The sequence below is a fragment of the Euprymna scolopes genome, chromosome 10, assembly GCF_053919585.1.
Source record: "Euprymna scolopes isolate OS-2025 chromosome 10, ASM5391958v1, whole genome shotgun sequence".
Classification (NCBI taxonomy): Eukaryota; Metazoa; Mollusca; class Cephalopoda; order Sepiida; family Sepiolidae; genus Euprymna; species Euprymna scolopes.
This window is the reverse complement of record NC_136491.1, coordinates 64,043,874-64,071,403: the sequence shown is the minus strand read 5'-3', so window position 1 is coordinate 64,071,403 and position 27,530 is coordinate 64,043,874. Positions and strand designations below refer to the sequence as shown.

The following is a 27,530-nucleotide window of genomic DNA, read 5'->3' as shown; positions in this document are numbered from 1 at the left end:
GGGGGGGGGAATGCTGACGTGTGTAGAAACGAGACCAAGAGAAACCACACAAGCCAGAGATTCACTTTCTATCCTTCTGCAAGACATCTGGAAAGTGAAATAAACTATAAAACCAATTCCTTGTCTTGGAGTGATTGAATCTTCATCCCCAAAACAAGTACCAGTCTCCCTCCAAGACGAGATGATTCCAGATGGACCAATATCGACGACGCGTGAAGGTATATTGAAAAATACATGTACCATACACACACAATGGCATATGAATAAATAGACAGAACAACTAGATGATCACACAATGTTAACTCTGAGTAGACGATCACACACGATTCCCTTTATGATACACAACGCAACAAATACAAATTTTGGTGCCAGTGGACCAGTCCACCCGTACATGGGTGGAAAGAAATAAAAAATCGAACCTGGGGATTTACTGTAGTGAAAAAAATATATAAAGACACAATGGAAAAAAAAAGAAGAAAAATAGACACATTAAAATTATATATAGATAGATTTATGCTAAATTAAGAAGAAATAAGAAAAAAAAGATAGCTCGATCGACATACAGATAACGAATTGTTGATTTTGAATATGAAAATTGAAAACACAGAAGAAAGAAAATATTAACATTACGGTGTAGAAAAAATAAATAGAAGAAATTGGGGGAAAAACAGATATATCGATCGACATACAGATAATAAATTGTAAATTTTGAATATACAGCAAATGTGTAAAACAGTGCAAAAAAAAAAGAAAAAGAAGAAATAGAACATATGAATTAAGTTACAGTGTGGTGAAATGGGTGCCTGTCACATTACCAGAGAGAACGTTAATGAAAAATATTTGTTATGAGTTAGAAGTTACACAAATTATACACACTTAAAATGTTGCAATTTGTAAACTGTAAAAGCTCTGTGTACTTTTTTAGCGAAGAAACAATGGACAGGCTGCCAATCTGAAATTTTTTTTTTATCTAATTGTACGTTTTTTTTTTTTTCTTAGGAATTTTTTTTTCTGGTGTGGAAAAAGGTTATTCATTGTATGTAAATCGTTGTAAACTGTTATATGAAATGTTAAAATGTATGTTTTTTAGATTAAGAAAAAAACCCCTAAAGTTGGGTGACGTGGACAATTTTAGTTTCCAGTGATTTGAACTTTTGTTTTGTGAAGGATTGTCTGGAAGTTTATAAGTGAGTCGTTTTTTTGTTTTTGGAAACGACTATGTATTTTAATAGTAAATGTCTATGTATTTTTTGTAAACGACTGTGATTTTTTTTATTTTTTGATATTCTGGAGGTGGTAAAGGTGATGCAGCTGATCTCTGATTTTGATGACGTGGATAAAATTGGGTTTCCACGAAACTGTGTTTTGTTATTTGGAGGTTTATTATTGGTGAGATGAGACTTTGTGAATGCTTATAAGAATTTTTACATTTTTATTTTTTATATAATTGATGTTTTCTCAGATCGGTATAGTGCAGGATTTTCTTGTTCTTTGACATGTATTTTTTTTTTTGCAGAATGGAGGAGTGAATCTTTGCCTTGTGGGGTTTATTGAAATAATGAAAAATATAAAAAGTAACTACATGTTGTTAATTAAGTAATAATGATAGTAATAATAATAATAAAATTGGGAAAAAGAGAAAGAAATAAGATTTAAGCAATGTAAGAAATAAAAAAAAAAGACACACTACTGGGTTGAATAAGGGGTCAACTAGTTCTTAAGTTTTGGAAGAGTCAAAGGTTCAGTCGATATTTATTCTAATTTTTGAAATGGTTGTAGAATTTTTTTTTTTTGTGTCATTTTTCTTTTGTGGGATTATTCTCTGAATATGTAGTCATTATTAAGTATATACATTAGAATTGAAATGATTTAGGAAAAATCAGATGATACTGGTAAAATGGTTGGCCTAGAATAAATTAGAATTTTAGAGGGGACAAAAATAACAATTACATAAACGGGTATTTTTGAGAAGTTTTTACAGATGTGATAAGCCAAAAGAGAGATTTTCTTTTTTAATAATTTGCTTTTTGTATCTTTTTTTAAAGTCCATAAATATTTTTTTCAAGAAGAGTAACTTGCCAGGAAAGCATTAGAGATGCCCTGTTCAGAGAATAAAATAGACCCTGTAAATTGAGGGCTTGAAAAAAAGCTGGTCACACGTGATGATTCCAAGCAAGAGGCAAGACTTGACCAATTAATTAGAGACAGGCGTGGAGAGGATACGAGAATCCTTAAGGGTACCAGGGACCTATTTGAGGCAGTACCGTAGGCAAATCACATATAGCTAATGAGGTGAGAGAAAAGTAAAATATACCGTAGGTCTGTGAGAAGATATACCTTATATTTATTTTAGAGATGCATGAATGCGGGATATCTCTGCTGGATCTTGGAAGCTCTGATGAGAGAAAAGAAAAATCACGAAAATCGGGCCATTAGCTAGAATTTAGGCGCAAATAGGAATCATGGCACAAAGGTTGGGGGTAAATTAGTTAAGAGTGATATTCTCTAAATCTTCATCAAAATTCCAAGAGTCCGAGCAGGGAAATCCAAGTGAATCTGTGTGATGAAAGATATATCTTAAAATTTGGAAGCCAACCATGAAGATTAATTATGAGCTTTGAGATGTCCTGGACAAGATAAGATAGTTACAAAATTAAAACAAAGCCATACTTAATAGAACAATCGAGCAAAGGATACAATCAGGGCACTTTTGGGATGAAAGGTGTCGTCAATTTCGAAAGAGGTAAAGTGAGACTAGTTTACGGCATAAGGGTGGCTGGATAAAGCAACTGACATGGATCAGGGGAGGAATACCCTACACTCAAAAAGATCAGAGGGGGTCTGATCTAATAAAAAAAAATAAATAATAATTGTGAAGTTAGTTGGAAAGGCTTACTAAAGGAGTTTTTTTTTAGCCTGATCTTTCTTAGCCGTGTGGTTGTATAGATATAGAAAAAAATGTACTAGAATTTAAAAATGCGTACATTTTTGAAAATAAGGATAGAAGGAATGTGAGAGAATGGATTGAGAGAGAGAGAGAGAGAGGGGAGAGTGTGTAAATTATATTGAGACACGTTGACCGGATCAGCTGATCGGATTGTGTGTGTGTCACCTGATCAGGTTAGCTAAATTGTAGAGATTTGGTTTGGGCTTAGAACGCAATGGACGGCTTCACAGACGTCTCCTCACTTTCACTGGGGAGGGGGGGTACGCTGACATGTGTAGAAATGAGACCAAGAGAAACCACACAAGCCAGAGATTCACTTTCTATCCTTCTACAAGACATCTGGAAAGTGAAATAAACTATAAAACCAATTCCTTGTCTTGGAGTGATTGAATCTTCATCCCCAAAACAAGTACCAGTCTCCCTCCAAGATGTGGTGATTCAAGATGGACCAACATCGATGACGCGCGGAGGTATGCTGAAAAATACATGTACCACACACACACAACGGCATATGAACAAATAGGCAGAACAACTAGATGCTCACACAATGTTAACTGACTAGACGATCACACATGATTCCCTTTATGATACACAACGCAACACTAGGAGGAGATAAAATTTGGAAAACGGAGATAGACACACACACACACACACACACACACACAGTGAGATTTATATATTAGATTAACATAGGAAAATGCGAGCAAGAAAAGTAATATGGTTAAGCTTAAACATGGAAAAGTAAAGGACTAGTTGTTAAAACTGGAAAAGAAAGGGATAAAATATTCCAGTAAAAAATATAATAAATTTATAATTTTAAATAATGCAATATTAAGAATTGATTATATAATGTTATAAATTGAATTTAAATAAAAAATTTGAATGCTGCAATATTTTAAGTTATAAATTTATTTTATTTTCCACTTTAGACACCTAGTCTTTTATTTTTCAATGTTTAAGCTTAACCATATTACTATTCATGCTCGTAATTTCTATTGTAATCTATGATTTTTCAGGGATTCCAATAAATTCACTTGTTCTTTGTTTAATTTCCACCTTATTTTTTTGCCCCACATATGTAATAACAATTTACAGCACTCGTCTGCTTTTAATAAAATCACCCCAATTATCTCCCTTTCATGTTTCATTAATGAATTAGTAGCAACAATAGTCACTGAAGCGACGTGGTTTCTATAGAACCTAACCATAAAAAAACGTTGCTCACCTCCTTATATTTTTTTACGATTTTGAACACCAGAAAATTCATCATAACTTTTGTTTTAATGAACAAAAATTGAAATTTTTTTTTCACAATATAGCTGAGAAAGTTATCTATAAACTGTAATAACTGTTTGAAATTTGGTCAATAAATGAGTGAGCAGTGAAGTTTTAAAGCAGTTCCAAACGACTAAAACTGCTATTTAACCATATATTCAAACATGGTAGTGCTTGAATGATATATAATATAAGGAGTTCAACCCAGCTTTGCTCAGGCCCTATATACTGTTTATAACTTTATGTGCATATATATATATATATATATATATATATATATATATATATATATATGTGTGTGTGTGTGTGTGTGTGTGTGTGTGTGTGTATTAAAAAGTTTTACTCATGTTCAGGTAACCTACATCTAAAATTTCAAGTGTTTAGACCCAAAATTAGTGGAGGAGTTGGGTAAAGTTTTCAAGGGTCAAATCATAGAACTTTGACCTCTTGACAGCCAACTATCTGACCCAAAAATGATTAAAAAGATTTTCCCAAATCTCAATGCCCTTTATGTCAAATCTCGAGTTTGTAAAGTGAAAACTGACAGCGTAGTTTTGTATGTATATATTGTGTGTATATATATTTTATTCAAACAAATTCAATTATTTATGTGAAAGCACATTTTTATCTAAATGCAAAGTGCTAGCATGCACCCCCACCCGCCGTATAAAAGATTGCCTGCAGAAGAAATGTAAAAAAAAAAAAAAAAAAACCCAAGGAACCCACTACAAAAATTTAAAATAACATAGACTTCCCTATTGAGCGTTTTTCAAAAAAAAAAAAAATAATTATCTGCAGTACTCAGTCTCAAACTCATAATGCTAGGAGGAAAAGAAAACTAAACACTATGCCCCTCCCCATACACAGAAGAAGAAATGTAAAAAAAACTAAGCAACCCCCTACAAAAATGAAAATTGCATAGAGTTCTCTATCAAGTGTTTTTCAATAAAATTACTCAAACTGGTAACACTGGGAGAAAAAGTAGGTGAAGAAAAACTAAACGCTCTAGTTGCCTTTAGAACATATTGGTATGTGTGAATGAGAAGATGTAGCACAGGTGATGATGACACTCATCTCTCTCTCCATCATCTCTTTCTCTAGCTGTCCCTCACTCTCTATGTACATATATATATGTCCACATATATTTGCTTACATAGTCTCTTGTATGCTGTTCTGGAAAACCTACAAGGTCGTGCTAATCACCTGTTTTCCCATGCAAGACTTAAAGTGTACTAAAAATTATTAACAATCGGTTTGTTTTAGGTTAAAATGATAGCGGCCATTATTTTTAATGTCCAGCATGTTCATTTATTTATGAAGATGTGCATTCCAGAACAAGCGATTTTATAACTCACAGCCAATGAAAATAGCTAGAACTGACTGAGAAAGAAATTGTTATTTTTGTAACTGGAAAAGGAAAGATAATGGTTTATGTATGAGTTTATTGGCCAGTTATGAAGGTAGACAGGGCGGAATATTTATAATGTGTATAATAGTTCCTGGTAAAGACTGGTGGCGGTATGAGGACTTTAGATTTAGAGGGGAAAATATTTTAAAGAAATTGGCTATCATGATGATGCTTCTCCTAGGATGAAAGGTAGGATTTTATTATAATGAAAAAATGTGTCTAAAACGGCATTTTTACACAAAACATGCTTGTGTGCAGGGTCCACATTCATGCTGTCTTACCAATCTTGTTTGTTATTTATTTGCCCAAGAAGAAATTGAAGTTATCACCCCCTAACAATGGCACTCGCCCGAATCCTGCAGAAGTGTCAAAAATACAATATAATAATTTTAATTGTTTATATTTTGTAATCAGTTTTTATTCATGAAAAAAAAACAAAAAAAAAAACAATAAAAACTTTTTATGAGCTAAACGATCGTGTTCATCCTCTGTTTACATTTTTAATTATCATGAATATATTTTGAACTGTTCTTAGAGTAGACTTAACTATTCAAAATACAACTTAAATAATTATTCTGATTTCTTTATATTTTTATAATAATTGCTCTAAGGCAGTGTTTTATATAACAGTTAGTGTTTATTCATTAAGAAACCTGTTCACGGATTACTCTCGGAATTAAAGTCGTAGACATTACTTTTAAATTCATGTATTTATTTTAAGTTTGATAAATTTTACTTAGGAATTGTTTTTTAAATATCATACTTAAACACTTATGTTACCGTGCTAAAATAATAACTTTTATTTAGAAATCCATTCTTAACATGAGGAGGAAAATGTGTTTTGTAACTATTCTGTACTTTCACCTACCAATATAATAAAAAAAAAAAGATATTGTAAAACAATTTGAAAATACAAAGTGGAACGATAAAATTGTCGCCATAGAAAAGACGACATGATTCCATTTCCGTTTGACAAAAGACAAGAACCGATTTTCTTTCTTTGTTGCAGACCATCTACTAGTTGGCCAGTTGTGTACAAATCCCAAGAGCGATAGGAGCCTTCTATCATGTCTGAAAGTGACACAATGTTCGACGAGCGAGATTGGAGATGTGTACAACTCATACTCTCTACCGATCCAAATTATGGCAACAGGACCACTGCCAGCACCCTCAAAATGCATTGCCGGTTTGCCACGTATACCAGGGATGTGCCCAGGGTGATGAAAAAGTTTCTGGCCACAGATGTGGTTTCAAGTGAGGGCCACATCATGCTACCTCACATCTTCAAAGTCGGTTTGAAAGTCAACATCAAAGTGTACCTAGATGTGTTGAAGAGTGTGGTGATCCCCTAGTGCAATCAGGTGGCTGTTGGCAGACCCTGGGTGTGGCAAGATGACTCTGCACCAGCTCACAAGTTCAAAGTGACCCAGGCTTGGCTTCACAAAGAGTGCTACGACTTTGTATCCTTCTCTCACTGTCTCTCCTCCTCCCTCGACCTGAACCTGCTAGACTTCTTCATTTGATCACATGCCGAGAATAACACCAATATGACCTCCCACAACACCAAAGCTAACCTGATCGCTACCATCAGTATTTGCTGAGCTCCTGCTGGTGCTTATGGAAAAGGCATGCTCCCAGTTTTGGACCTGTATCGAGGTGGAGATTGAGGCTGAAGGTTTCAGAATTTATTTTATATAATAAATAAACAATGGCTTATTACATTTAGAATGCCCTCGAAGGGTAACTTCTGATTAATGTTTACAGTTTTTTAAATATTGTGAGCAAACTTTGCTGTTTTTTTTTTGTAATACTTGAATATTTTGATATATTCACAATTTATTTGGAAATAGCTTTATTTCATTTAAAATAGAAGAGTTCAGCAAAAAAAGAAAAGTTTGCAAAATTTATTTCTTAACAAATTTAAGATTGTGTGATATTTGGCAGGCTATTCAATTGTGTGATATTTGGCAGGCTATTCAATTGTGTGATATTTGACAGGCTATTCAATTGTGTGATATTTGACAGGCTATTCAATTGTGTGATATTTGACAGGCTATTCAATTGTGTGATATTTGACAGGCTATTCAATTGTGTGATATTTGACAGGCTATTCAATTGTGTGATATTTGACAGGCTATTCAATTGTGTGATATTTGACAGGCTATTCAATTGTGTGATATTTGACAGGCTATTCAATTGTGTGATATGTGGCAGGCTATTCAATTGTGTGATATTTGACAGGCTATTCAATTGTGTGATATTTGACAGGCTATTCAATTGTGTGATATGTGGCAGGCTATTCAATTGTGTGATATTTGACAGGCTATTCAATTGTGTGATATTTGACAGGCTATTCAATTGTGTGATATTTGGCAGGCTATTCAATTGTGTGATATTTGACAGGCTATTCAATTGTGTGATATTTGACAGGCTATTCAATTGTGTGATATTTGACAGGCTATTCAATTGTGTGATATGTGGCAGGCTATTCAATTGTATGATATTTGACAGGCTATTCAATTGTGTGATATTTGACAGGCTATTCAATTGTGTGATATTTGACAGGCTATTCAATTGTGTGATATGTGGCAGGCTATTCAATTGTGTGATATTTGACAGGCTATTCAATTGTGTGATATTTGACAGGCTATTCAATTGTGTGATATTTGGCAGGCTATTCAATTGTGTGATATTTGGCAGGCTATTCAATTGTGTGATATTTTACAGGCTATTCAATTGTGTGATATGTGGCAGGCTATTCAATTCAGCAGACGATTTCTTTTTGGTGCCTTCTCATTGGTTGTTTTGGGTCACGTGATGTAAAGAAAGAGCATCAATGTTTTCTTGAATTAGTAAAATTAACAAATATTCAGATTGGAAAATATCTCTGAGTGAATTAGTTCAGTTTTTTCCAGTCTATAGTGAAACATTTTCCACCTTTGAAAAATGTTTCTTTGTTCAAATCTTTCTCTCCTTTTAAGTAAACTTGATATATCAAGAAATAAAAATGTAAAATATATTAACAAGTCGAGACGATTGATCTCACAATTGATTTATTTGAGTGCAGTATTGAATTATGATCACATATTAGTCAAGGGAGAACTCAGCATGACGGTGTTATTTTGAGTTGTCATCTGCCTCTTCCATTTTGTGTTTACATTTTCAGTTTTGTTTTGAGTTACATCCTGTACGCCCGAGAATTAAGTTTCTTCATCTCTTCAAACGGTTTCGTGTGATATACCTTTATTTGCTGGCAGAGCTTTTCATATCTTTTCGTAAAAAACTTTCTACTGGGAAATCAACCTGAATAAAAAAAATTAAATATTTTGACGGAGAATTGAAATATTGCATATTTTAAAATATTTTGGAAGAAGTCCAAAATATTAAAAATATTTTCAGTAAGCTTTTGACGTTAAATTTGAACTCAACTCCAAAATCAAACTGTTCTCTTCTCACTGCACTTTCCACACTGACCGCACGATGCATGAGGTAAGGTTCTTTACTTTTAACCACACGCCCTCTTGATCGCGATGTCCACGCAGGCCTGTTCTTCTCTCTGTGTTACAGCCAATGGATGTCGCCATCCATAAGAGAAAATAGACCGGTGCGGCACTGAATTTTCGTCTTGACCAGCCTTCAGCGTCATATTGTACCAAAAATGCTTCTTGGGGCGAAATCTGGCTTCTTGATGCCACAGCTTTTATAGTGCGATGGTGCCTCTATAATTCCATTTCTACTTGGACGGTATGCAGCTCTAAAATATAGCCCCACATTCCACTTCACACATAAGTCTCTAAAAACTTCTGAGTGGAAAGACGTACCATTATCCACCAACACCTCTTCTACTGGCCCCCTTTCCATAAAAACCTACTCGACAACTCTCTTTACCTCTTCTGCTGTTTCATTCTTGATTTTCCGCCATATCGCTACTCTCCCAGGCCCACAATCAATCATAGTTACATGTGGTTCATGTTGATAATGTGTGATGTCAATGGCCAATCTTTGCCAATTCTCTTCAACATGCAGTTCTCGTTTTTCATGTCTAGCCGGTGCAGGGTCGATTGATTGGCATTCCCTACATTGTTCCACCACCTTTTGGACGTCTTGCATTGTGACGTGCGGGTTTACTTTTCTTGCCAGGTAAAGGGTCCGTTCCTTTCCAAAATGATGCAGGTTATGCAGGTCTTTTAAATTCTCTACTGCATAACATGCTGGAGCCCCGTCTCTTTCCTTGTGTAGCCAGGCTTTCTTGACTCTTGTCAGCCCATCTGCTTTATTTTTTTGTGACGGAACTAAGGTAATAGTTACCTTTAGTAAGAATTCTCGAACCAAATCTCCCAGCGCTCCAAGTCTACGCTTAATAAGCATCTCCGCTGCTCCTTTTGTTTTGATCTGCTTATCACCAGACAGCTCCGATTTAATCCACGACACCACTGTTGCAGAGTCTGTTTTAACGTTCACTATCTGTAGCCCCCATTTTAGAGCCAGATTGATGCCTTTCATCACAGCATCGAGTTCCGCAACATTGATATGGGCGCTATCATCTTTTTTGCGTAGCCAAGCAGCATCTTCAACAGCCAGTTCTCCTATTTCCAATAATACCCCTAATGCTACACTGCTAGCATCAGTTCATATCACCCCTTCATGGCCCTCCTTTACATGCCATTCTCCTCTCACAGGGTCCATTTTTTTTACTTCTGCAATGACTTCGTGTATCATGAGAAGCACTTCTTGATCAACTTCATCTTCCCAACTGTCTGTCCCAGTCTGCCTTTAAATAAAACTGCATGCAGTTCGCAGCCATCCAGCTATTGGGTAGTGGCCAACCAACTTTCCACATATAGAGAAAAGCTCTCTCTTGGCTAGGTCAACCTTGGCTTCAGGGATTTCATTTCCTCGCCCAAACATCAATTTTCCTGCCTTATTGTTCTGTAGTCGAAATCCCAAAGCCATTCCGTTTTCCAGTGACTCAGGCGGTTTTGTCATCAGTCCATATACTTTGATATGCTCTCTCACCCTTTCCACAGTCACCTCCGTTTCGTCCACTAGTACATCGTCGATGTAAGAGCAGGTGCCTCTCTTCACTGCATCGTCTTTGGCCAACACTGTCTTAAGAACTGCCATCATTATCTTTGGTGCGGAGTTCAGACCAAATCCTAATCTGGTCAGACAAACTTGATCTTTGTACTCTACCAATTGATATTTCCACAATTTCTCATCCACATGCAGTTGGAGGTAGGCTGACTTCAGGTCCACAATTTTAGTTGCCTGCTTCATTCTCCTCCATTTCCTTATGACTTCTTCACACACGTCGATTCCGTCCTTTGTGTGACAAGCGACAAACTTGTTCAGCTCACGGAAATCCAACACTGGCCTAACGTTCTTCTTAATAGGTTGGACCACAGCCATGAGTCGCAAAATTCCTTCAACTTTCCCTGACCATGGCATTAATATTCCTTCATCTATCCATCTCTCAACTTCTTTTTCAAACTGCGGCTCCACAGCTCCTTTCAGTGTGCTTTTGTAGCAGCTGACTCAATTCGTCAATACAGGTGGCTCCGCGGTCAATCGCCATTCTACCATCCATTTTTCGCCATCGAAGCAGGCTCAAAAGTCATCATCCTCAATCAGACACGGTCGGGGTTTCGACGGTTGGTTGGTATCACCCTTGGTTACACTTCCTGTTATTTCCGGTGCACTCTGATTGCCAAACTTCACCTAGCCTTTAGCAATAGTAGCTCCTCCCAGTCGGTCTATCGCGTCCAGGCCCAGCACCACCTCAATTCCTGCAATCAGTCTATTCAGCATGATCACTCTTAGCCACAATAGCATATTCCTTACATCGGCCTCTCCACAGCATTCCACTTCTCTGCCATCCACCGCTCTAATGTTGCTGGTTTCATTCCAAGAGTTGGCGACGCTCGTAGTAATGAGTGTTGTTGTACATCCAGTATCAACAAGAGCTCTAGCCCTCTTTCCATTGATGGTGATCACTAACTCTGGCAACAAACTCTTATACGCCTGTTCAGTATAAAAGGGGTGACTACTGGCGCAATAGCACCCTTTTACTCGTTTCCCGGAAGCGAAGGGCAATTCCTGCTAATGTGCCCTACTTGGCCACACCGAAAACAGATAATGTCTGGCCGTGACTCCCTACAGTCTCTCATCAGGTGTGGTCCTTGACATCAAAAGCATTTACCGGTAAATCCACGGCCTTGCTTCATCACTGGTCGCTCCTTTCCGCTTGCCACAGCAGCCGCGACTGCCCCCCAGCTCATCGGACTGTTTCGCCAAAACTCTAGCATGCCTTAGAATCTCCTCCACCTCCATGGTTTCAATATCAGTAAATCGTTGCAGTTCCATGGAGATGCGATCAGGGAAACCAGTTACAAGCGCCAGCTTTACAGTCTTCTCAAGGCTGCGTCCCCCATATCCAGCCAATCCTGCTAGTCGCCTTATCTCTGCCATGTACACATCCACAGACTCCCCAGTCCAAGTGACTCTTTTGAGCTTGTTGTAAGCCTCAAACGTGCTCTCGGAAAATGCGGTCTTTAACCGGTTCTTTATGCTCTCAGCAATGGCCTGATCCATCTCTTCCATTTCTAGATAGACCGCTAGAGCACTTCCTTCCAAATACATAGGTATTAACGTGGCTACATCCTCGATCTTCTGCAGCCTTGCCACCAACTTCAGTTTGTTAAGCCATGCAACCATGTCACCTTCTCCAGTAAATGGCCTCAGGATATCGCTGCTCAATCTTACTCGGTCACCCATTTTTGTCACTGCGCCGAAATAGCTTGACGTTAAATTTGAACTCAACTCCAACTCCAAAATCCAAAATCCAACTCCAAAATCCAACTCCAAAATTCAACCGTTCTCTTCTCACTGCACTTTCCACACTGACCGCACGATGCATGAGGTAAGGTTCTTTACTTTTAACCATAGCTTTAAATGGCGTTTTCAGAGATAAAAATTTGAAAGTTTGTAGTCTGTGTAATTAAATTATTAAAAGAGTATGAATTATTTATCATAAAGATAAATAATAAGATATAAAAAATATATAAGAGAATGAAGCAAGAAGATTGTTTCAGAATATTTTCTAAAAAAAAGTTAACGAAAAGTTTCTTGAGCTCAAATGATTTTTAATTTATAATATAAATACAAAAAAAAACTTAGCACATAAATTGAAACTACAACATAGGAAGTAAATAATATTTGCATAAAAGATAGTGACAAAGAATGCAAAAATACATAGGTGAAAGATGGAGTCCAGATAAATCAAGAAACTATAATAGGATAGGCAAGAATCCATGGAAAAACTTCAAGTTGTAGATTCGGGTATGTTAAAAATAAAATTGTAAATTCGGGTAGTTGGAAAAGTCGAAGTTGTAATGTGTTTTTTTTTATAGTTTTTTTTCTGCGGAAAAAAGTTTTTCAGTCAAAAAGTATATATCTGATCAAATGCATGATCGAAGGGCAGCATGCTTCCTAAGGTAAGAATAAAAATAAGTATCTTATAAGGTTGTATATGATTAAGAGTATCCTATAAATATTATTACTAATATTTATATTCCATTTGAGTTTACAGAATTACTCAATTAGTAAACTTAACTATAACCCTTTTTGAATCAATATATAATTACAAAACATTTCTACTACATAATTGTGAAAATTGAAACATTCCATTTGTTTTCTTAAAACAGATGTTATCACAAATTCCCACAAATCAAACACTTGAATGTAATAACCATTATCATGATTAGTGTGGAGAAAGTGGCTTACCATTAAAGAAAATGCGCATTTGTGCCTGCAGAGCACAAACTAAGAATCAAGATGGAGCCCGCATGCGTTTATGTGGAAAAAAGTCTCATGGAATCTTGGAGAATCTCGTACCCTGATTCCATAAATAACGAGGAAAGGAAAGCGGGAAGAGAGACGATTTTGAGTCACGAAAACGAACAGACGTGTGTAAAAGAAGAGGTAGAAGAAAAGAGTGTGGTGAACGAAACAAACAACGACTCGGTTGAAAGTAGAGTTGTAACGAACACAATTAGATTTCGCATAAAATCTGAAATTAAATCAAAACATTATCTTTACAGTCCAGCCTGTTTGATCTTCATCTATGGCTTTGTTTTTAATTTTGTATACATCACAATATAATATAGATTTTGAGCTTAAACATCCATAAAGTTTATATTACTTAAAATGATTTCTCAACTTTGGACATTTGAATGCATTATATAAATAGTTTTGAATGTAAATAAAAATAAATTTGGAGGGTAATATGTTGGTTAAGAAATGGATATATAAAATGCAGACATTAAACTTTATGAAATGCTTTCATATACAATGAAAAATACATATTCTTACCTTCAGTGGAGATAAATGTAAATATTCAAAAAATATTTTAGATGCTTCATTTGTTCCCTGAAAAATAAAACAATAATCGTGAAATATTTAAAGTAAGAAATTTAATTCTCAAAATGTTGAATTTGAAACGTAATATAAATTCTTTTTAAAATCAAGAAATGTAAAGATAAAGAATGAAATACATTTTTGTTTTAAAATTATTTTTAATTCATTTTTCTTAAAACAATATTTTATCATGGTTATTAATAATCATTATTTAAATTCACTTTCTTTTCTTGAAAAAAAAAAAATAATTTGAGTATATTTTTATATAGTAAAATCACCACCACATTTTAAAAAATATATTTTTATTAGTTTCTCCCATGCTTCCTTTGGCCTTCCCTTGTCAACTGACAACCTCAATTGTTCTATGTCTATTATCCTAATAACTCTCAACCAAAATAATAAGTCTCCTGTTTTGCACACATCTCCCTATACTGTTGAAATTTAATCTTCCTCTGAAGTCAACAGATTTAAACCACTGCACGTTCTTGTAGACATGTTATCGCTCTTGTTGCAACTTGCATGTTTGCTTAAATTTATTCTGTTGTGCTACTTCTATCAGTAATGTAGCAGTTATACGATTATAATTAATTTCCCATTTAATGAGATTAGATACACAGAGTGTACATTATTCAATCAAAAAACTCTTGCTTAGGAGACACTTTTCATCCGAATCTTTTCATCCTATTTTCTTGCATTTTTGACCATTGTTGGTTTCACATTAATGTGACCAGACAATCATATTCCTCTTGTCTTGTAGCGAGCTGAGACTAGGATAGTGTAAGACGAATGACCCAAACTCAACCCATATGTTGACTACTATATGCACATCCAACAACTAAACATATTTTTCTATTTTTACCTATACAACTCTTTCAAGCCCATGTTTGTTGATGAAATTGTATGAATAAAATTGGTTTTAATTGTAATAGACAAGTTTTTCCAACAAAGTTTACAGTAACTCATTTTTCTTCTTACCAAATGAGACTGGCAGACTGGATATTTATCTAATAACTATTTCCTTTTACAAAAGCAACACTCTTTCTTCTCATATGGTTCATTTTTTGGTTTCATTGAACACATTAAGTTAGATTGGAACTGAAGAGCAACTGTGTCGATGCAATTAAATACTAGTAATCGCTTGCATATATCTCATGCTCTCACATGTTTTAGTAATTGTTGCAAGACAGATGTATATTTAATGAGTTAGACAATAAAAAGAGTGATGATAAGACAATGTCTGAAACTTGAACTTTGTATACTTACAATAATCGTTCCTACTTCACGCAATGATCTCTGAGCCATCATGAGATCAGATTGAAATTGAGAACTCTGTAAAAAGAAGAAACAAATTATAACAAAAAATCGTTTCATTTACATTAAATGTTAAAGGAAAAAATGTTTTATTTAACTTTCAATTAAATAAAACATGTACTTTTCATCTGTGAACGTTCAAAGAAAAACTTCAGAATTTGAAAAAAGAAATATTCAATAACATTAGTGAACTTCATGTACAAAACAAACAGTAATTGAACTATTTCAACATTTCATTTGTTTTGCAGGGCATTTGCATCAAATAAGTTGAACTTGTGTAAATAAATCCGTGTTCATGCTATTATTTTACAAATGTGTTGTTTTATCTTGAATGGAACTTTTTCACTTCACTTGGTTGCTTATTATGATTTTTCTTGAACAAATTGTCAAATGAAAACAAATTAAGGAATGTATCTTATTTTTAATTTGTAATTGAAAAAAAAACCCCAACTTATTTCCATTTAACTGTAAAAAAAAGTAACCAATAATACGTTTTGTCTACAGAATACAATCTCTTGCTACATTGATTTGAAAATCCAGAAACATGTTATGCGATTTACTTGGCATTTTTTTCTCTTTGTTTGCACACTTCACCATTCCTAATATGATTTATCAACTTCATGTGTTATTCAAAAAATACAATGAGTTTTTTCATTGTCTTGACTGTCCATTTGACACATCTAGCACTATTGGCAGGACATCATTATGTGTGGATAATCTCAGCTTTTCTGTAATATGAAAATATACGTCTTCAAATGAGAACTATACTGTTTTTGTTGAAAGCTACTTATCTAAAACCTTTGGGATACTGTAGTACATCATTTTGTAAGAAAAATTACATTGCATAAGTTGGCACTTGTGAAATGCTGTATCCCTAAAAACATTACAGCAACAAAATAATTAGATTATAAAAGTCCTTTAATCTAATGACATTGAATAACAATTAGTGTATGTCGAATACATTAAAGTCACAGCATTTCTCACAAGTTCAAAAATATTTCTTCAACTACAATGGAAAATATCAGCAGTAATTTTGGCAATCAAGTTTAAAATGCTACAAATGATTTAAAAGTTGTTTTTTTTTAACACCTTTAAATAATAAAACAATGACAACAACAAATAATTATTACCTCTTTAAGGATGTCTTCTATCCGATACAAATCCATGACAGAGAGCATAAAACCTTTATCAAGTTTCAAATTAAATTCTTGCACGAGCAACTTGATGTTTCTATAAATAAAATACAAACAAATATACTCATATAAAATCTTTTTATATCAGTTCATAGATAAATGTTTTGTCATTTATATTCAAGATTCTGGAAAATTAATGTAAATGCTTCCTGGAAAATATTTTCTTATGATAGGTCATTATTTTCAAATAAAGTTTAGCATGTAGTGGCAAAGTTTTAAAAGCAGTGTGGTTTACTTTTTAAAAATTTTATATAAAAGCTAAGATTATATATTACAATGTTTGTTTTTATATTACATAGAAGATTTTGTTTCATAAAAAAGATATTAAACTAATGATTAATTAAAACATCTTTATCAAAACATGTATAATAAGAAGATTGTAGCTTCGTTATCATGTTCCACACACACTTAAAGAATGATATCGTCTGAACACCAACGGTTAGATGTAAAAAAAAAAAAATGGATGATTATCTGATGCTGCTGTATGTTGAAAATTAGATTCAACTCATTTTAAAATGGAATATAACATCATAATTAATATTTTCTATGTTAAATCAGACATGTTAAATGCATGTGGCGGTCGATATCAGTAAAAAGGAAGGTCCATACTCGGAGACAGGTTATCAACGTCTTTATCTTAAGAAGGTTAACACCGGAAAGAAAGAAACATGACCCCTTAAGGCTGCCATTTTCTGTGGAGGTAGACATAAATAGAGGGTGAAGAGAATCTGGTAAAGAATTATAGAATTATAGGGTACTGTTTGGATTTGAAACCGACGGTTATTCTGATCTTCTGTAATATATTCTCTTATAAGAGCCAATCAATACATTCAGTAAGAATGTCTCTAACTGTATGTAGTCTGGTATACATAGCATATTGGTTGCTGTTCGTCTTCAAGTAAGTAGAAATGTGTAATCTTTGTGAAAGCTATGCACCTTCCTATTGGCTTTTTGTGAATTTTCTTTCCTTTCATTTATTGTAGTTTTCCTAGCTAGGAGTTTGTCATTTGTATTGTTACTCCAATAATGTTCTCTTTGCTTTGGAATATATTTGTTAATCCTCATTTTAAATCTGTATCTTACAGTTAGCTTCATGCGCCATGACTAAGGCAGACTTAGTCGCTTATCAATCTGGTCATTTTCGAGTGATTTCTATATGACTCGAAATCCAACAGAGTAATATTTCATTATCTCTTGACAAATTTTCTATTTTACATAGTAATTTATTTATTAATGGATTGTCAATTTTCTGGCTTTGTAAGGATATTAGTACAGATAATAAATTTCTTATTTTTGGAAATCCAAAACTAAGAAATTAAGCACCATATCTACTGCATATTGTTCTGCACTGAAAGTGAAAGTGTCATTTAGAAGACACTTTTTATTCATATTTTTATCATATGTTACAGCAAGTCTTCAGATGTATCTCTCCACCGTACTGCATATCGATACTCTACGGCTGACTGGGATAGCTTCTATACACTTATATCTCATCTACTCCTGCATTCCATGTTTAAAAAGGATGTGTCCTCTATAGTATCAGACCTGACCGAATGGCTAATTGTAGGCACAGACCGATTCATACTATCCAAAAAATTCCAACAAAAACCTAACAGCCAGCCATGGTTCTCCCCAGAATGTGCTGCTGCCATCATGCACAGAAATCACTTTTTCCATAGCTACCAAAGTAATAGATGAACTGAGACTAAAGCTGCCTTTAGGACTGCCACTGCAAAAGAGTAATAAAAAATGCAAGAGAGCTATATGCTCAGTCTGTTAAATTCAAAGTAGCTGAGCAGCGGCTTGGTTCCACCAGTTTTGGCAAATAGCAAACAGGATTCTGAACAGAAGCGTGTGTTCTATCCCAACCATCACCAAAGAACCTGAGGTCATCTCGTCAGCATCAGATAAGGCCAAACTATTTGCCAAGAACTTTGCAGCTAATTCTAACCTATGCAACGAAGGCCATCAACTCCCCGTATTTCCTCCTATAACGGACAACATGTTCTGCAGCATACAAATATCTGTGTGTGAGGTCACCAAGCTAATCAAGAACCTAACCTTGATTCCAGTAAAGCAACTGGTCCTGACGGCATTCCAATCATTGAGCTGGAAAAGCTTCAACCAGAACTTACCCCCATACTTACAAACCTCTTTAAGCGTTACCTTAAAGAGAAGTGCTTCCCAACACTCTGGAAAACCTTATCAGTATGCCTTGTATTTAAGAATTCAGGTGATAAGTCATCTCCCTCTCAGTACAGACAAATAAGTCTCCTGTGTGTCATGAGTAAGCTGCTGGAATCCATATTAAATAGAAAAGTAGTCAACCACCTCAGCAGAAATAACCTTCTTAATGACATGTAATATGGTTTCCGTTCTGCAAGATCTATAGCAGATGTGCTAACTGTTATATCTCACAGGATTAGCGAATCTCTGGACAAAGGCTTCCTCTCTAGAGCAATTGCTCTTGACATATCCAAGTCCTTTGATAAGGTGTGGCATAAGAGCCTACTTCATAAGATTTCCAGTTACGGTATAACTGGAAATGTTTTCTCAATCATTAAATCATTTCTCTCCGATAGGCTCATAAGAGTTGCTGGAGTCCCTCAGGGGTCCATCCTGGGCCCAACTCTCTTCCTGATATACATCAATGATCTCCCAAGTGCTTGTGTTCATTTACGAATGGAATTTTTTCGCCTTCAATCTGTAAGGTTGGGTCAGGGTGGAGTTTGCATTGGTTAGAGAAATGGATGCATTTTGTTTTAGTTTTGGAGAACTTGAAACCATTTTTAGTTGCCCATTTATTAATTTCATTTATGTTATGTTGTAGTTTTCTTTCAATAGTGTGAGTGTATTTAGATCTGTAGCTGATTGAGCAATCATCTACATATAAGCAGCTATTTATATCAGGAGAGAGTTCTTTCATAATGTTATTGATTTTTATGTTAAAGATAGTTGTTGATAATATGCTGCCTTGGGGCACTTCTTCTTGATTTTGTGGGTCTGATAAAGTTGAGTCTATGCGAACTTGGAAAGATCTGTCTGTTAGGAAGTTTTTTATGAATTCAGCTAATCTGCCTCTTAGTCTGATGTTGTGGATATCTTTTATGATACCGTGTTTCCAGGTAGTTCTATATGCTTTCTCAAGATCGAAAAAACAGATGTTACGTGTTCCTTATTGATAAAAGCTTCTCTGATATAATTTTCAAGGTTAGTGATGTGGTCTATACATCCTCGATTTTTTTGGTATCCACACTGGATTTCAGAAATTATTTTGTTGTCATCTAGATACCATATAAGATGGTAGTTAATCATTCTTTCGAACGTTTTGCATAGGCAGCTTGTGAGAGCTATTGGTCTCTAGTTTTCTGGGTTTGATGTATCTTTTCCCAGTTTGGGTATTGGTATTATTGTTACATTTTTCCATGAAATCTTTTGTTTCCCATATTTTATTATAAATTTTGAGAAGGAGTTTTAATGATTCTGGTGGAATTTCTTTAAGGAAGCTGTAGTGCACTTCATCTGGTCCTACAGCTGAGTTATAGGATTTTTCTATGGCAGTTTCTAGTTCATTGAGGGAAAAGATTTCATTGTAAGGCTCTTGGTTTTTGGAGTTAAAGTTTATTTTGTACTTTTCTTCATGTTTCTTAAGTATTTGGAATTGTCTATTGTAGTGTTTTGATGATGAATTTCCAGCAAAGTTTTAGCTAGTGTGTTAGCAATATCTTTTTTATCAGTTATTTTCTATTTATTTGTGAAAAGGTGTTTGATTGGATTCAGATTATATTTTCCAGTTATTTTCCTAATCATTTCCCAGACGGTTTTGGGTTTAGTGGTGACGTTGATTTTGTTGACAAATTGTTGCCAGCAGGATCTTTTGCATTCTTTAATTGTTTTTTGAGTTTTAGCTCTTTGGTGTTTGTATTCTATTAAGTTGTTGGTTGTTTTTTAAATTTTCTTAAGGCTGCCTTTCTCTGTCTAATGGCCGTTTTACATTCTGGATTGAACCATGGTTTGTTTTTTTTTTCCAGGAGGAGAATTTTTGGGTATGCATTTTTTGGCTATTGTTAGGAGTACTTCTGTGAATTCTTTTATTGTTTGGATTTGATGTTCTGTTAGTTTTAATGAACAAAGTTCTTTAAATTCGGCCCAGTTGGCTTTGTTTGTATTCCACCTGGGTATGTGGTTTTGGATGGAGTTACTGTAATTGATTATAATAGGGAAGTGATCACTTCCACAGGGTTCTTCGTAAGTGCTCCATGTATAATCCAAGAAGCTTGATGGATCACACATGGTAAGATCAATGGCACTAGTTGATCCATTTATTGGATTTAAGTATGTGGGATTTTTTTGATTGAGAAGGCACAAGTTATTTTTGTTAATTAATTGTTCAATTTTGTTTCCTTTTAAGTTTGTGACTTCGCATCCCCATAACGTACTGTGGCAGAAGAATGAATGGTGAAGGTAGTTGTTTTATTAAATTTTCTAGTTCATTTTCATTTATTGGTTCATGAGGAGGGAGGTATATTGAGCAGATTGTGATTGTTTTGTGTAATGTGACTTGAGTTGTAATTGCTTGGAGATTTGTTTTAACAGAGAAATTACTTTGAGCTATGTTATTCCTTACAAGAATTGAGGTGCCTCTATTAACACGAAGGCCTGTGTTATGGAAATAGTTGTATTGTTCATAGTTTGGTGTTTTGAAATGGTTATTGTTTTGTAGGAAGGTTTCTTGTAAGCAGACAATGGCTGGGTTGAAGAGTGAGATAAGTATAAGAAGTTCATTATAGTTAGATCTTATTCCACGACAATTCCATTGGATAATTTGTTGTGTTTTATTTCTATCCATGAGGCTGTTTAGTTTTCCTCTATTTCCATCTCTTTAGAAGTAGAGGGTTTATCTTTGGTTAGAGTTTGTGTCTTTGGTGAAATGTTTTGCTGGGTTTTTTCTTTTTTTTGTTTGGAACTGGACGTCGATCTGGATCTTGCTTGAGATGTTGCCGTTTTGGCTTCTTGTTCATTTTGTTCCCTTTTGATTACTTGTGTTTGGTTTCTTTTTTTTTATCTAGGGTGTTTTCGGTTTCCATTTTTTCTAGAATTTGGAATCTATTTTGAGTGTCTATTGTTTGGTTTTCTTCTTTTCTGGAACGTTCTTTATTTTCTGTTTTATCATTGCTTCTGTTTTTATTAATTTCTGGTGGTTGTTTTGTTGGTTTCTGTGATAATTTTTTTAATGGTTCTGTTGTGGATGGAATATTATTTTCTTTGTTTGGATTTGTTATTTCTATTTTGTTTCCCAGATTTGAGTATTTTTCTTTTAGGCTATTTTGAAATTCTGGCCATTCTTTATTATTTAAAGTAATCAGTTTGTTTATCAGTTCCCTATATTGATCATGTATTTCATTATGTTGGTATGGTTTAGTTGTCTTTTTTTGTTGTCTCAGCATATGTGTTGTCTATTTTTCTGGCTTCTGGAAAGGTGTTTTTTTTGTACTTTACTTCTATAATTTCTCTTTCTTTTTTTATATGTTTTGCATATTTTAGAGAAGACTGGGTGATCTTCTTCACAGTTAGCACATTTCACCTCATTTATGCATTTTTCTTCGGTGTGGTCAGGCTCTTTGTTGCCGCATTTTCCACATTTTTTATTCCTTTACAGGCTTCTTTATGATGTCCATATTTTTGGCAATGGAAACATCTTAATGGGGCTGGGATATATTGGTCTACTTTTACATTTAAGTAGCCAATTTTTATTTCCTTAGGTATTGTTGGTTTGTTAAACGTTAATATGCATATGTTGGTGGTTATTATTGTATTGTTTCTTTTTGTGTTTATGCGGATGTGATTGATTACTCCTTGTTTTTCTAATTTGGTTTTTATTTCTTCTTCAGTTGCCAGCGATAGTTCATAACATCAAATTACTCCTTTCGAAGTGTTTAGTGTTTTATGGGGAAAGACTTTGCACTTGTATTCATGGAAGTTCTTCATTTTGAGTAGAGATTGAGCATCTCTAAGATTGGTTATCTCAACAAGTAGATTTCCATCTTTTGTTTTTTTTATCATTTTTGGTTTACTTTTTGTGGATAATGTTTTTTCTATTAGGAAAGGTGATAAATTTCCAATTTTTTTATTTTCGATTAATTCAATAACCAAGAATCCTGGGAAGTTTCCTTCGTCTATAGTTGGAGCAGTTTTTCTAGTTTTGAATTTTTGTTCTTCATCTGAGCTTGAGAGGTCAGAGTCAGAGGAATGGTTTCTTTTAAGGGTTTTGAGGGGGATACTTTTGTTTTTATCAGCCATGGATTTTGGGATTTATTTTTCATCAACCACGCTCCCTACCCACCTCGGAGTCCAAAATTGGGGCATAGTAAGGGGGAACCACATTCGCCTTGACCATGTCGGGGCTACATGGAGGATATACTCTTTTGGTAAGGAGTTCTCAAGCAACCACACGGCTAACTGGTTGCCTGATCTGGTAGCACCAGTATCATCTATTTTTGGTATTATACAATCATCTATTTTGTTATTATAATATCATGAATTTTTGTATTATAAAATCATATATTTGTTAATCTAATATCTACTTTTGGCATTATAAAATATTTTTTTTGGTATTACAATATCATCTATTTTTTGGTACTATAATATCATCTATTTTTAATATCATAAAATCATCTATTTTTGGCATTATAAACTCATCTATTTTTAGCATTATAAAATCATCTATGTTTGGCATTATAAAATCATTTAGTTTTGGCATTATAAAATCATCTATTTTTGGCATTATAAAATCATCTATTTTTGGCATTATAAAATCATTTAGTTTTGGCATTATAAAATCATTTAGTTTTGGCATTATAAAATCATCTATTTTTGGCATTATAAAATCATCTATTTTTGGCATTATAAAATCATTTAGTTTTGGCATTATAAAATCATTTAGTTTTGGCATTATAAAATCATCTATTTTTGGCATTATAAAATCATTTAGTTTAAGCATTATAAAATCATTTAGTTTTGGCATTATAAAATCATCTATTTTTGGCATTATAAAATCATTTATTTTTGGCATTATAAAATCATCTATTTTTGTCAGGTTCAATCCTGTTCCTATGTTGATCATTTTCATTTAGAGGCCAAAAGATTTTATAGTACTTTCATTCCTAACACCAGGCCTTCATGGCACATCGGGTCTAATATTTTTTAATATGTCTTTCTAACTGATTAACATATTATACCGTAGTCCAATTTGAATCTTATCAGTGACCTATATAATTTTAGTAGTTTTGGTCCACACCCAATCTTGTGTATGCTACCACACATAGTAGTTGTAATGTTCTATTATATTTAGCCTTTATATATTTCAGGTGTAGAATCTCAGTTTTCTATTGAAAATTACTCCCCCAATCTTATATTTGTCTACCACTGTGATTTCCATCTTTTCAGTTTTCAGGCTTGGGTGATTGTGTAACTGTCTCTTCTGTAAAAAATGGACACATTTTGGTTTTGCTTAAAAAAATCAGAAACAATTTTTTTTTGCCTATTTAGTGAATTTATTCAGGCATTGTTGCAATTCACACTCTATGGTGTGCATATGTTTGGACCTGTCATATATCGGGAAGTCGATCCATTCTGGATGATATGTTTTTTATGGTGTTGTTTATATCTATGCTAAACAGAATCATAGACAGTAGTTTGTTCCATGGGACATACCTTTCCTAAGGTATATTTAAAATCTTACATTTGACAAAAATTTGTTGATAAAGTGTCTATCTTTCAGACCAAGATCGTGTAAATCTCTCATAATGTCATATCTCCATGTGGTATCAATGCTTCCTCTAAATCAAAGAAAATAGCTATGAGAGGTTCCTTCCTGATAAATGTTACTCTTATAACACTTTCCAAGCAGATCCACATTGTAGATTATTAATATAGTCATTGGATTCCAAATAACAAATCTCCATTGTTTTTCATAAACAGCTGATCAAGGAAATTGGAATGTACTTGTGTTCGTTACAACTCTACTTTCAACCGAGTCGTTGTTTGTTTCGTTCACCACACTCTTATCTTCTACCTCTTCTTTTACACACGTCCGTTCGTTTTCGTGACTCAAAATCGTCTCTCTTCCCGCTTTCCTCTCCTCGTTATTTATGGAATCAGGGTACGAGATTCTCTGAGATTCCACAAGACTTTTTTCCACATAAACGCATGCGGGCGCCATCTTGATTTTTGTGCTCTGCAGACACAAATGCGCAGTCTCTTTAACGCTAAGCCACTTTCTCCACACTCCCCCCTGATCTCATGATCACAGAGACGACAGGGAGGTGGTGATTGCCACCGTCGGGTGCTTCTACGAAGGGGGACAGTGCTGCTCTCGTCTTTGCATGCGCTCTCATCCACCGCCTGATGGTTGGGGAAGGCTTCATTTCCGTGGAGGGTACTGATATCAGAGTCACTGCTTGATAGGGATGGTGCAAACCAAAGCGATGGCCCACTCGTCTCAGAGTCAGAATCACTCTCATTGTCCACTGGAGGTGGTACATGTGTCGCCGGCCGTAGGTCCCTAACGTGACGGGGTACGCCATCAACCTGGACACACTGCTGACTCACCACATCGGTCACTGTGCCTCGTTTATACTTGTCAGTACATCGGTTTCCTGGCGGCTTCACCCAGACAGCATCCCCTTTGGCATATCGATTCCGTTCTATCTCAGTGGCCATAGTTGTATCGGGGTGGATTCCTTTTTCTCGGACACGGTACTGATAGATTGCGTTTGCAGGTGCCGTTCCTGGAGAGACGCCATCCTTTGGCATGAGATTATACCAGTACACAGCTTCTGCGATGGTGCACTGCTTCCTGGCTGCAATTGTTTTGATGCTGCGATGGCTTCTCTCAGCTATACCATTGCCAGAAGGCACATAAGCGCATCTAAGCCGCACACCCCATTCTTGTAAGAACTGCCTCATCTGATGACTGCAAAAGGCTGGGTCGTTGTCCGTCAGCACTTCATCGGGCACACCTCTTTCACAGAACACGGATGACAGCTGGCGAATAATGTTGCAAGAGTCCTGGCGCCCGTGGAGTCTCCAGACTGCGAAACGTGTAGGCCCACAATCGATGAGGGTAAGGAAGTGGTTGCCATCGTAGTGTGTGATGTCCATGCCCACTCTCTGCCACTTACCACTCACTCCTAACTCCCCTTTCTTCCATCGTGCTGGAGCTGGTTCAATAGATTGGCAGGCCTCGCAACTTCCCACCACTCTTCGGATATCTTTTTTCCTACTCCTGGATCAATCATCTTGACAAAGTACAGTGTCCGCTTGATGCCAGGATGTCCACACTGTCGATGAATGTCCATGATGCGCGCTGCATCCACATTACACACGACTGCTGCACATGTGTTTTGCAGATTATCAGCATCTCTCCGAGCACCAGCCAGAAGCCATCATTGAGGGACTCTTGTCAAAGCATCTCCTCTGTTGAGCGCAGACCTGATCAACACTACGTCGACGGTCAGGTCATACTCTGTGATGGTGTCGACCAAGGTGGCAAGCCGTCTTCGAATTAACATCTCACTCGATGCTCGTGTCCTCAGCCGTGCTCTTCCGCTTAATGCATCGGTTATCCACCGATGAGTGCATGCCGTGTCAGTCATGATATGTAGAACCTTGGCGTGCCATTGAAGCGCCAAGTTAACGCCCTTCAATGTGGCATCAAGTTCGGCCGGGTTTATGTGCCTTGAATCATTCTCTGGCCGAAGCCAACAGGCATCTTCAATAATGGAATCATTAACTGCAAGGGCAACTCCAAGGGCCAGTGAACTAGCATCCACCCAGACCGTAAACTCATTCCCGCTGACGCACCACTTTCCCTGAACGGGGTCATCACTGGTAACTCTGGACACAGTCTCTGTCAACATGCTCCTTAGGGTGACATCGTGTACTGCATCGTCCCATCCCGATGACACGGCTGTTGCACGTCTCTTTATGGCTGCCACGGCCACCCTGAGCCAACCGCACATAGGGAAATGGCCTACCATTTTTCCACAAAGCGAAAACACTGTTTGTCGAGTGATGTCTGCTGGGACCTTGGGAACGTGACTTCCTCTTCTCCAGCAAAGTCCCTCCTTGCTATTGTGCACGTGCAGGCCGAGAACTTTTGCTCCATCGCACAGACGCTCTGGTTCCTTACATGTCAGTCCAAAGCTTTCAAAGTGTGTTCTAACCGATTGTGCTGACATAAGGTTCTCATTGACGAATATATCATCGATGTATGAGGATGTTGCCTGTTGCACTGCCTCATCTTGATGCCGGATAGCATGCATGATTGCTGTCATAATGCCTGGGGCCACATTTAGACCGAACCCTAGCCTGGTTAGACAATATCGGGTTCCTCTAATTTCCACAGTCTGAAATGGCCACAATTTCTTCTCAATGCGTATTTGCAGATAGGCCCTGCGTAGGCCCAGAGTTGCCACGTTCGATCCCTGCTGTCGCCACTCCCTTAATTTGAGTGCACACACATCAGCCCTTGCTGTATATGGGTCGACATGCTCATTGAGCTCACGGTAGTCTAGGACAGGGCGGACCTTTTGTTTGGTCTCTTGTACGATGGCCATCAAGGGAATCAGCCCTCGCGGGGGGCCAAGCCCATCCTCTGGGTATGGAAGAAGCCAGCCATTGTCGATCCATGTTTGCAGTTCTTCTTCATACTGTCCCCTTAGCCACATGGGTGGGGGATATTCCGATAACCGGTTTCGCAAGGATATTGGTGGCTGATCGTTTGACCACTTCCAAGACGCCATCCATGCATTGGTGTTTCTATCATACTCTTCATGAAAGTCAGGCTCGTCGAGAGTTATGGCAGCACAAACATGTTCCTCACATCGGGAGAACTGTACCTTACCGGTTCTGTCCACGGTAATTCCACCCAGTTGTGTAATCAAGTCCATACCCAAGAGTAGGTTGTACCCGAGAAGCT

General features: G+C 36.0%; 1 protein-coding gene across 5 annotated transcripts in view; it reads right to left on the bottom strand.

Moving 5' to 3' along the window:
- Positions 1–27,530, bottom strand: part of LOC145286018 (intermembrane lipid transfer protein VPS13A-like) — a 965,259-nt gene that overhangs the window by 71,785 nt on the left and 865,944 nt on the right. For all 5 annotated transcript variants that reach the window (XM_080134633.1, XM_080134635.1, XM_080134636.1 and 2 more), the window contains 3 exons: positions 16,487–16,586; positions 15,309–15,374; positions 14,001–14,057 (listed from right to left, as the gene is read on the bottom strand). In XM_080134633.1, the coding sequence (XP_079990759.1) occupies positions 14,001–14,057; positions 15,309–15,374; positions 16,487–16,586 (223 nt within the window). The remainder of the gene's footprint in view (positions 1–14,000; positions 14,058–15,308; positions 15,375–16,486; positions 16,587–27,530) is intronic.